The sequence below is a fragment of the Oncorhynchus kisutch genome, linkage group LG28, assembly GCF_002021735.2.
Source record: "Oncorhynchus kisutch isolate 150728-3 linkage group LG28, Okis_V2, whole genome shotgun sequence".
NCBI lineage: Eukaryota > Metazoa > Chordata > Actinopteri > Salmoniformes > Salmonidae > Oncorhynchus > Oncorhynchus kisutch.
The window spans coordinates 13,241,757-13,253,835 of NC_034201.2; the positions used below are offsets into that span (position 1 = coordinate 13,241,757).

At 42.4% G+C, this 12,079-nt stretch overlaps 1 protein-coding gene across 2 annotated transcripts in view; it reads left to right on the forward strand.

The window, feature by feature from the left end:
* LOC109872898 (vascular endothelial zinc finger 1) overlaps positions 1–12,019 on the forward strand; it is a 38,366-nt gene extending 26,347 nt beyond the window's left edge. The window contains exons 3-6 of one of the 2 annotated variants that reach the window (XM_020464317.2): positions 4,244–4,313; positions 4,570–4,732; positions 8,882–8,917; positions 9,610–12,019. In XM_020464317.2, the coding sequence (XP_020319906.1) occupies positions 4,244–4,313; positions 4,570–4,732; positions 8,882–8,917; positions 9,610–9,950 (610 nt within the window). In that variant the 3' untranslated portion in view covers positions 9,951–12,019. The remainder of the gene's footprint in view (positions 1–4,243; positions 4,314–4,569; positions 4,733–8,881; positions 8,918–9,609) is intronic. The other variant, XM_020464318.2, reaches the window with a different exon arrangement.
* Positions 12,020–12,079: the final 60 nt, after the last annotated feature.

Genomic DNA, 12,079 nt, shown 5'->3' on the forward strand with positions numbered 1-12,079 from the left:
CAGGCCCAATCATGCACATTCACAACCACTCGCTAGCTGCCATACATTTCAAGTAGAAGTGCTTGCTATATATTACAAACTCAACTAATTCAGTTCATGTAGGTACACGGTTGTTAGTCTACACATTCTATAGAGTGTTAGACAAGCACTTATAGATACACTCTCCATCTCAGTGCATGACCATCAGTTGCTCAATGTGACATTAACGTGGTGCACGTCCCATTTGGCTGCTGCCCTCACGGATTTATAGTAGCGTTGAATGCTCTTGACTCGGTGCCTTTGTGGTCCCCAGCATGTTTAAACAGTCACGCTTTAGAGTGCAGTTCAACTCCAGCGTCCAAAAGTTCCCCCCCTGCGAGGACAGGCATGCAGGCAGAGAGGAGTGAGGCAGGGGGAGGGGAAAGGCGGCTTTGATTTGTGCGTCATGCTGTGGTTCCCGCCAGCTCGTCAACCCTTCCCCAGGGAATGCCATTTAAAACAGACCTAGGAGGCAGGAGCTTGGGATTTCCTCTTTTACACACACACACACACACACAGCGGATCCCATTCTGCTCCTGTGCTGCTGCTTAAGGCCGTTACACACTACTCAAACGCAGCGACAGGTGTCGTTTTCTATAGTTCTACGTACTTTTGTGCGCCTAAAATGTATACCATGTGCCATCACTCTGTTTGGTGTCTGCATCTGATGGTCAGTGTAAGGACCATCAGATGCAAAGAGCAGCAGATGTCCCTGGTGTCTGCATCTGATGGTCAGTGTAAGGAAAGAGCAGCAGACTGAGCTCTCTCTTTCTACCGCTGACACTGACCATAAAGGGACATCAGTCTTCCAGCTGATGTCGAAACTCATGTCGCGCTGCATTATTTCTGCCTCATGCACAAATTCATGTAAGTTCTATGAACGGAGAAAGTAAAATATTCCTCGATATAAAATGATTTACGCAAATCGATAAACTTTCCTGCTCATTCATTCATTACAGCTGCAGTGTTGGTTGTAGTGTGAGTGGAAGTAGGAAGAATATGCATTTTATGGCATTGTGGTGAATAAAAAGTGCTGACAGTGCTGAGCAAGAACTTAAACATGAACTCACTCATAAAAACAGCTGTTCTTTGCTGTATTCATTGAGTCTCTCTAATCAGATTATTATTATTATTATTATTTAATCTGTCGACTTTGCTTTAGTTTTCTTTTACGCCTGCTATGTTACTGCAGACACGGTAATCTGGGTCATCGGATTGGCCAGCGGTAGGCCTATAGTGCACTTGATTTGCTCTCTGGGCCCGCTGGGGAGGTGGACACGAAATGGTTCAAAATGAGAACACTTCGCCTACCCGGTGTGCATTGTAACGGAACCGGGTAATCGAGTACATTTATTAATCACATACAACTAATCGTTAGATTTTTCTCTACAATATTATAACCTTAATGTTCTTTTACTTAACTGATTAAACTACGGGGAAAATTTTTTTGTTGGATTTCTGTTAAAACGCTAAGAAAAAGTAATACAATTCCATGTGAATTCACAATGCAGATGGTCTGTCGTGCTTCCTGCGGAGAGAGAAAATGTTATAATTTATGATGCTGCTGCACTTGCTTTTCACGAGAGGGGCGCATGTAGCTTTTTGTTGTCGTCCAATCACAAGTCATGTGGCAAGTTAAGATTTCAGTACTGGCTCCGAAGCAGCGTGTGTATTCTACATGTTGTGTCTGTAGAGTTGCTAGGGCAATGGGCCTGCCTGCTCTGCTCGGAGAACAGGACGAGAGCATCAAGATGGTGGCAGCTGTACAAATAACTCATCCAAAGGGCTTTGACTTCTCAAACACAGCAGAAAGCTAACACAATATGATGCCCCGTCATCTTAATTCAGCCACTCACTTAGATCAAATAGCAAGCTAATCTTAGGTGTGTGTTTTTCACACAGGAAAACACAAAATAAAAATGTATTTCACCTTTTATTTAACCAGGGAGGCCAGTTGAGAACAAGTTCTCATTTACAACTGAGACCTGGCCAAGATAAAGCAAAGCAGTGCCACAAAAAACAACAGAGTTACACACAAACAAATGTACAGTCAATAACAGTAGAAACATCTACGTACAGTGTGTGCAAATGTAAAAGAGTAAGGATGTAAATCGGCCAATGAGGCAAAATAATTACAATTTAGCATTAACACTGGAGTAATAAATGTGCAGATGATGATGTACAAGTAGAGATACTGGAAGAGGATAAGTAACAATATGGGAATGAGGTAGTTTGGTGTGCTATTTACAGATTGGCTGTGTACAGTGATCAATTTTTCCAGTCATTGGCAGCAGAGAACTGGAAGGAAAGTCAGCCAAAGGAAGTGTTGGCTTTGGGGATGACCAGTGAAATATACCTGCTGGTGCGTGTGCTATGGGTGGGTGTTGCTATGGTGACCAGTGAGCCTTGAAGGCAGGGCTTTAACTAGAAAAAACGTATAGATGTCCTGGAGCCAGTGGGTTTGGACGACGAATATGAAGTGAGGGCCAGCCAACAAGAGCATACAGGTCGCAGTGGTGGGTAGTATTGGGCTTTGGTGACAAACCAGATGGCACTGTGATAAACTACATCCAGCTTGCTGAGTAGTGTTGGAGGCTATTTTGTAAATGACATTGCCGAAGTTAAGGATCGGTGGGATAGTCAGCTTTACAAAGGTATGTTTGGAGGCTTTGTTGCAAAATAGGAAGCCGATTCATTATTTATTTTTGGATTGGAGAGGTTTTAATTGGAGGCCATGGAAGGAGTGTTGTATGGCATTGAAGCTCGTTTGTTAGTTATCGAAAGTAAGGCGCAAAAACTAAACTTAAGAATGGGAAGCATAGAAATAGCACACACAGACATGCTTTCAAAAGAGTGACTGATCTATAATGTACTTTTCTATATGAATTTGGTCAGATCACCCAAAAGTTATATTGCAGCTTTAAATGTTTTAACTTTGAAACGTTAACACCCCTAGATTAAATAAGACATTTGTTTGTTGTGACCATTGCTAGTTTAAACTGCTCAGCTCTTGGTTGTATCTCCTCCATTTTTTGATGTTGGGAGTTGGTAACATTTGGAGGTGTTTCCATGCTTTGGACCAATCAAAATCAACTTGATACTCATGTCATTTTCATCAACAGATCTGGTTTTGTATTCCTCTAACCCAGGTCAATCAACGTTGCGGGGCCGTTTCTATGGCGGTTTAAAGGGAAAGACTCATAAATACACCATGAAAACTGGAACAGATTGTCTTCGGGGAGGGTAGATATTAATTTACAAAGCTGAGTATAAATATATAGACCCAATTTTGTTTTGTAGACAGCCAATTTAATTTAGAAAAAAAACCTAGCACACTAACCTGCAGCCACTAGCTAGTTTGTCAGTTGACATTTTGAAGTTGGCGCCATTCTGCCCGCGGAGCAGTGACTCGTTTATTTTGAGCAGCGTCCACTTTTTGACCATGGCCGTAATGACATTGTATTCACTCTAATCATGCTAAATTCTGAGTAAATTGTCTAACTTGTTAACCATATACGGTAGACATAGGGTCTTGACTATTGTTTTTCCAATGCAACTCTCTGTTGACTGAACATTTCTTTATGACCATTGAATGAAATAATAATTTTATGGGTTGGGTGAACAGCCTACATTATGCTCTCTGTCCAAACTGGAATCTTAGCTGGGCAGTTAAGGGAAGAACCCGGCTTGGTTCCAACAAAGTGACACAGAGTTTTATCAGCACATTGAAAAGTGAGGCCGGCCAGCAGAATAACGTAACTCTGAGTCACTGTCAGACAGCCAGCCAGGTCTGCAGGCGCTCCCTCTCTCTTCTTGCGCTCCTCTCTTCTCTCTGCGTGTTTGTGTGTGTGTGTGGAAGCTGCTGTCCTCCTCGGTTAACAGTGAAAAGAAGAGAAGTCATTCTGGTTCACAGCACCTCTGAAAAGATTCCACTTGACTCATCTCCTTTGTAACAAAACCACTACCAGTGTGAAACTGTCTCACTTTGGCCCAGCTGTTTAGTTTTGGAGTTCTCCACACCATTCCTTATGACAGTGATGAAATGATTTAGCTCCTAGCCTGTCTGCTGTTGTCCAGGTTTTCAGTCAAACTAATGGGAGCTGCGATGAGTGGGATGTGTGAACAGTGAAGTCTCACTGGAAAGATCAAAAGTTAAGAAACAGACTGTTGTGTGTGTATTAATATTCTACAGCAAGACTGACTTTTTTCCACGTCTCTCCTCCAGGCCAGACCACCTGAGCTGCCACGTGAAGCACGTCCACTCCTCAGAAAGACCGTTTAAATGCCAAGTAACGGTGAGAGAGAGCTGTACTGTGTGGCCTTATTAGGGCCACTTGTCAACAGTTCAGGCTCTGCCCTGTGGCCCCAGTAGATATTTATGATGATCTATAAGCCTTTATAGTTGGACATGTTCCTTGCAGTCTGAATGATGAAAGCTGGCTGTGTTAGATAAATGATTAAAGCTGCACTTGACACAAAGCTGGGTGGCACTATGAATAGTAATGTGCCTCTGGCCTGACCTTATGACCCTGTTCTCCTCTCCTCCCCCAGGCCTGTACTTCTGCCTTCGCCACCAAAGACAGACTGCGCTCCCACATGATCCGACATGAAGGGAAGGTCACCTGCAACATCTGCGGCAAGATGCTGAGCGCAGCCTACATCACCAGCCATCTAAAGACACACGGCCAGACCAACTTTAATTCCTCTAACAAAGGTAAGTCACGTTAGCCCTATCTCACCAGCCACTGCCCCCCCCCTCCCAACTCAAACTGTCTTTCTAATTTAATAGATTTGATTGATTTAATACTTTATTGTCGCTTTAGGTGAACAGCAGCTCCTGGCATACACATACACACAAAATAAAAAAAACAGGACAACGCCAACACAACTTCACTTATGGACAAGACATACGTTTGCTCATGTAGTGTATGTGGACACCTGCTCGTCAAACGTCTCATTCCAAAAATCACGGACTTTAATATGGAGTTGGCCCACCCTTTGCTGCTATAACAGCTGCCATTCTTCTGGGAATGCGTTCCACTAAATGTTTGAACATTGCTCCAAGGACTTGCTTCCAGTCAGCCACGAGCATTAGTGAGGTTGGGCACTGATGTTGCGTGATTAGGCTTGACTCGCAGTCTGTTCCGATTCATCCCAACAGTGTTTGAGCGGGTTGAGGTCAGGGCGGGTTGAGGTCAGGGCTCTGTGCAGGCCAGTCAAGTTCTTCCACACCCATCTTGACAAACCATTTCTGTATGGACCTTGCATTGCATGGGGGCATTGTCATGCTGAAACAGGAAAGGGTCTTCCCCAAACTGGTGCCACTTATTTGGAAGCACAGAATTGTCTAGAATGTTGTATTCTGTAGTGTGAAGATTTCCTTTCACTGGAACTAAGGGGCCTAGCGCGAACCATGGAAAAACAGCCCCAGACCATTATTCTGCCTCCACCAAACTTTACAGTTGGCACTATGCATTTGGGCAAGTAGTGTTCTCCTGGCATCCGCTAAACCCATATTCAAGCATTTTACCACTCCAGCCAATGCCTGGCATTGGAGATCTTAGGCTTGTATGGGGCTCCTCGGCCATGGAAACACATTTCATGAAGTTCCCGACTAACAGTTCTTGTTCTAATGTTGCTTCCAGAGGCAGTTTGGAACTGTGTTGCAACAAAGGACAGACAATTTTTACGTGCTTCCCGTTCTGGGAGGTTGTGTGGCCTATCACTTCGTTCCTGAGCAGTTGTTGCTCCTAGAAATGTCCACTTCACAATAATGGCACTTACAGTTGACCGGGGAAGCTATAGCAGGGCAGAAATTTGACAAACTGCTGACTTGTTGGAAAGGTGGCATCCTATGACAAGAGTTTTTCAGTAAGGTCATTCTACTGCCAATGCTTTTGTCTATGGAGATTGCATGGCTGTGTGCTCTATTTTATACACCTGTCACCAATGGATGTGGCTGAAATAGCCAAATCCACTAATTTGAAGGGGTGTCCACATACTTTTATGTATAAATTGCATTTGGTAAGTTTTCAAGACCCCTTTACGTTTGCCACATTTTGTTACGTTGCCGCCTTATTCTAAAATGGATTAAATTGCCCCCCCAACCCCCTTTGTCAATCTACACACAGTACCCCATAATGACAAATAATGTTTTGCAAATTTATATCAAAAAATACAAAACTGAAATATCACATTTACATAACTATTCAGACCCTTTATTCAGTACTTTGTTGAAGCACCTTTGGCAGTGATTACAGCCTTGAGTCTTCTTGGGTATGATGCCATACAACTCTCCTTGGCCTCCAATTGCTCTTAAATACAAGTAAAACTAAATGCATGGCTTCAACCAATCGCTGCCTGCACCTGCCCGCCAGTCCAACATCACTACTCTGGACGGTTCTGACTTAAATGTGGACAACTACAAATACCTAGGTGTCTGGTTAGACTATAAACTCTCCTTCCAGACTCACATTAAGCACCTCCAATCCAAAGTTAAATCTAGAATCGGCTTCCTATTTCGCAACAAAGCATCCTTCACTCATGCTGCCAAACACCCTTGTAAAACTGACCATCCTACTGATCCTCGTCTTCGGCGATGTCATTTACAAAATAGCCTCCAATACCCTACTCAGTAAATTGGATGCAGTCTATCACAGTGCCATCCGTTTCGTCACCAAAGCCCCATATACTATCCACCACTGCGACCTGTACCCTCGCTTCATACTCGTTGTCAAACCCACCGGCTCCAGGTCATCTACAAGACCCTGCTAGGTAAAGTCCCCCCTTATCTCAGCTCGCTGGTCACCATAGCAACACCCACCTGTAGCAGGTGCTCCAGCAGGTATATCTCTCTGGTCACTCCCAAAACCAATTCTTCCTTTGGCCGCCTCTCCTTCCAGTTCTCTGCTGCCAATGACTGGAACGAACTACAAAAATCTCTGAAACTGGAAACACTTATCTCCCTCACTAGCTTTAAGCACCAGCTGTCTGAGCAGCTCACAGATTACTGCACCTGTACATAGCCCATCTAGAATTTAGATTGGTGCTGACTTTATCCTGAGGCAGGTTTCATTGTCTGTGTAGTAGAGCTACGGGACATGGAAGCGCCCACCTTACGTTTACCAAGATGACCATGTCCTCCTCGCTAGTTACGTTTCCCCATTTCTCTTCAGTTACATTCTGTTTTCAAACATGAATTGGGTGTTACAATCCGTTGAGTGGAGAGATGTATACGCTATGCTATATGTACTTTAAAAATATATATTTGTTTTGTCTGCACGTGGTATGTAATCTGACATTCTGGTTGACAGAAGTGGATGGCCTGTGGCAAAAATCTGTTCTAAATGTAAAGCGCTTTCAGCAATTGGCTCTTGTTTGAGCACAAAGGCGCAGAGGAAAGTGGAACACAAAGTGAGATCTGATCCCACCACAACAACCTTACAGCTTCCCCACTCGATTGATTTGTGCAACTTTCACAGATTTAGAAGAGGGGGCAGGGTTTTTGTCAGAGGATTGCTCTCCCATGGGTCTTTATTGTTCGTGTTATTGACATCTTTAGTGGCATGAACTCAAGTTGACTTTGTTTTACTGCATAGTAAATCATTCAGAAAAATCCCTGCTACCGTAACCATTTAAATACATTGAGTGTACAAAACATTAGGAGCACCTGCTCTTTTCATGACATAGACTGACCAGGTGAATCCAGGTGAAAGCTATGATCCCTTATTGATGTCACTTTTTAAATCCACTTAAATCAGTGTAGCTGAAGGGGAGGAGACATGTTAAAGAAGGATTGTTAAGCCTTGAGACAATTGAGACATGGCTTGCGTGTGTGTTCCATTCAGAGGGTGAATGGGCAAGACAAAATATTGAATTTCCTTTGGATGAGGTATGGTAGTAGGTGCCAGGCGCACCGGTTTGAGTGTGTCAAGAACTGCAAGACTGCTGGGTTTTTCACTTTCAACAGTTTTCTGTGTGTATCAAGAATGGTCCTACCCCCAAAGGACATCCAGCCAACTTGACACAACTGTGGGGAGCATTGGAGTCAACATGGGCCAGCATCCCTGTGGAACGCTTTCAACACCTTGTAGAGTCCATGCCCCCACAAATTGAGGCTGTTCTGAGGGTAAAATGGGGGGGTGCAACTCAATATTAGGAAGGTGTTCCTAATGGTTTGTACATTGTCTACAAGTGTATAATAATGTTGTCAAGTACAGCCCAATAACTGGTTTCTTCCTCAGCCTTCACACTGTAACTATGTGTCTATTTCCTGTTTTATTAATCTGTGAATTACCATTTGTGAAAGTGCTGTATTTGAGTTGTGGTGATATAGGCCGTTAGCAAACGTGTTTGTGATTCTACTGTGGCTGTGGAACATGAACTGTGTTCATCCCATCTGGAGAACACTGCATAACACATGAACCACTGCTCAAAAGGTGTAGTCAATAACAAAGTATAATCAACATTTCTCAGATTCCTGTTTGTTACTCAGACAGTAGAAGCAACAAGGCCTTTCCCTGGCCACTGAAGGGAAATCCCTTAACTGCTATGTTTATGCACTCTGCATTAGCTGCCATCTGAACGAGCACTGCCACCCTTCTCCCAAGGCTCCACAACACAAGGCAGACATATACAGCACAGAGAACTCTACAAATAGGATATTGCTTGTCACCACAGTAAACCTATGGCCCGTTCCCTCCTTCCCCTAAGGACTTGTAGGCCAGGGTGTGTGCCACTGTTCTGGTGTTTGTACCAACCTTGCCCACCTGAAGTGGGGCCTGTAGAGTGCACTGAGAGTGTGACACCCTGGCCCTAGCGCAGCAGACAGCCTTTTATAACACCTGTGTGTCTTTCTGAATAGGGGACTGGCAGTGGAACTCCTCAGGGGGACAAAAAGGTAATAATAATAATAATAATAATAATAATGTAGCATTGTGTGAAAACCAAACCTTACCCCAAACCCCCTGCCTGCAACCCAAGATTACACACAGTCACATCACACACACAAGTATAAGGCAAGGATAAATCGATGTTAGGATGTGGGTAAACTCCCAAAAGGGGGGCAGCGGTGCATTTCTGCCGAGAGCCAAATGAATATAGGGAAAATGCTGCATGATAGTGTGTCACTTCATTTACAAACATTGCCACATTACATTCCACAGAAATTTCTGTGCCCTAATTTTACAACTGTTTTACTATACTATGTACAGCAAGAACGACTGCTAGAGATTTTTATTTTTACTGTTTAACCTATACATGATTTACCTGCTTCAGTATTTCTTTAGAAAAGCATGCATTTGTCGCATTTAAAGAAGTGTGAAATGGTTATTGCTATTATGGTCAGTTTTAGTTTAAGCTGTGCTGCAGGTGAGTCAAGGCAGTAGCAGTAAAGAGAAGAATGCTGAAGGCGTATACCGCAAAAATAGTCTCTGTACACTGCAAAAAATAATCTATGCAAAATAGTCAAGTACAGACCGCATTCCACCCTCTGTTTTAATGGCGGGGAATAACCAGTAAGTCTGTGTGTACAGGTATTTGTTTGATTTAGCAGTGAATCTTAAACACTGTATCCTCTATCCCGTTCTCTAGACAGTAATGATGTCCACAACTCTGCCTCAGCCACACCGGTAACAGGCTCCACCACAATGAACCGGGGAAACTCCATCAACAACCCCGTCACCATAGCGTCGCAAATGAACATTTCCACCAACACGGTGAACGTCAGCCTCCAGCACCCAGTCACCATCACTGGACCCATCAACATCGCCTCGATCAACATCCCTACCACGGCACACATGAATATCGCCCACCCTCTGGCCATCAGCACACCAATGGCCATGACAATGTCCGGGCCCCTCAACATCGCCATGAGGTCCATGGAGAGTATGCCTTTTCTGTCCCAAGTCCTGCCTTCGTCCCCACCCTGGTAAAAAGAAAAAGGCGGAGAGAATTAGGCAAAACGAGATGATGATGCCTCCTCCTTACCCCCATCTTTCCCCAGCCCACTCCTCAGACCTGGAAATGAAAGTTTAGCCTACTTGTGCCATGCTGCAGGAGAGAATATCCCTGTCACATGGCTCCAACCCAAACAATGCTACATCACAGAAAAGAGAACCAGAACAGTTGTGTAGAAGTTAGGTTGGGTTTTGTCTTATCTGAATTACTTCAAAATTAGATGTAGTGAGTCGATGAAGTGTTATACAGTGATGCCTACATTAGTCGGGGTAGGATAAACAAGAGGGGAGGACTCCTCTCAAGTCTCGCTAAACGCCCATACCTTTGCAATTGGAAGATCATTTTTAAAAGCACTAATGCAATAAGTATGAATTGCTGGTTTTATTGTTCCATAGGTTCTCTTACAAAGCCAGTGGGTGTTTCCTATGTTTTATCTATAGCCTGCTAATCACTATTTAATATATTTAGGAGAGCAGTCAAACAAAAGGGACAAAGACTTCCATTTGGACGGAAGGTTATTTTTTCACAGCTGTGAAACTTTGTTTTTCAAATAAGAGGTATGCTCTTGAGGTACATGTTAATGTATTCTCACCATCAATAATTGAATCTGTATTTTGTTGAAGTGGATATCTGGAAATTGTCCCTCTTGACTGTTAAATATGTGTACAGTTAGTTTTTTTTCTCTGTTAGGGATGGCAGAGGTGTGCTTCTTTTGTTTGGTCATCAGTTGACGTACATTGTTTTACACAAACTGAAAGAGGAATGAGTATTGCACTGAACACGTATCCCATGTGTCACTTAACTGCAGTATTATCAATGATCAAATTGGTGTTAGGTAACTAGCCTACATAATAACAGGGCCATCTAGTGGCTTGCAAATGCCATTGAGGAAATGATCCTGAAGTTCACAAATGTGTATTTATTTTATTATTATTATCACGTTGGTGATGGTTTATAGTTTTGTTAGAAATATTTTATACCCTTTTTTAAAATTGGTTTTGATGATCCTGATAGTATGGACATTCTGCTCATAACACGATGAGAGTAGCCCTGTAAACTTTATTTTTAGTTTTTATTTGATTGAATTCACATCTAACAAACTTGATCCTTTTCCCATGTTACCTTGTAAATATTTAACTCACCATATACCTTTTTTTGTTAAAAGAAAAACGTAGAAGTCCTTAAGACTAGGGATCTAAGAACTCTATAATTTTGTGAACATAGCTGTCCATTGTAATAATCATGTTGGTAAACTATACTTTCATCCATTGTCTCCGCCTGTGTCATGGTGATTTATGGATGAGGTGACGGATGTATTTAGAACAAAACACTAATGGTTTTTGAGAAGTGTATAAAAGTAATGTACTACTAGATCATGTTGTAGTGTGATGCAGACAATTTAGTTGAGCCAACATGGCCTCGGCAGCACATCTCAGGCATTGAGACCCATAGATTACTAGATAAGACGTTCTTACTTGGCCATATCACCTTTGCAAGGTTTTTGTGCTGTGTGAGGTTTAGTATTCCCTGAAAGATCACACACAAGATGCAGGCACATTTTCCCCACAAGTTCTTTCAAAGAAAATCCAATGATGAGCATTTTCTTATGTATTGAGTAAATGAACTATAATTGCCTGTTCTGTTTGCCAAATTTGATACAATTATGAGGTTCAAATAAGCTAATATTTTGAATTGAATATTTCATAATTTTAAACAAAAGAACAATGATTTGGAAATTATTGGACCTCTGTGAAGGCATTGAATGTATATCTTTGTACAAAACTATTTTAGTTCTGAGAATGTCATAGTTACAATAGACATGTGAAAGATAACCTTTATAAATATTTTGTATTAGAACATTAACAATGGTAATTTTGTATATACCTATGAAGACTAGGCTTTCTGATTAGCAGAAAGGTAATACATTCCTACATTTTAAAAAAATGTATTTTTGAAATTATTACGTAAACATGCTCCAATGTTTTATGTGCCTTTTTTATTTGGATTGTCTAAATAAAATAAAACCTGATGGGTGGGTTTTGTGGCTGTGTGCCATTTCCTGGTGAGTCAGCCTATGGTGGGAGGCTAGCTGTTCCACTCATTA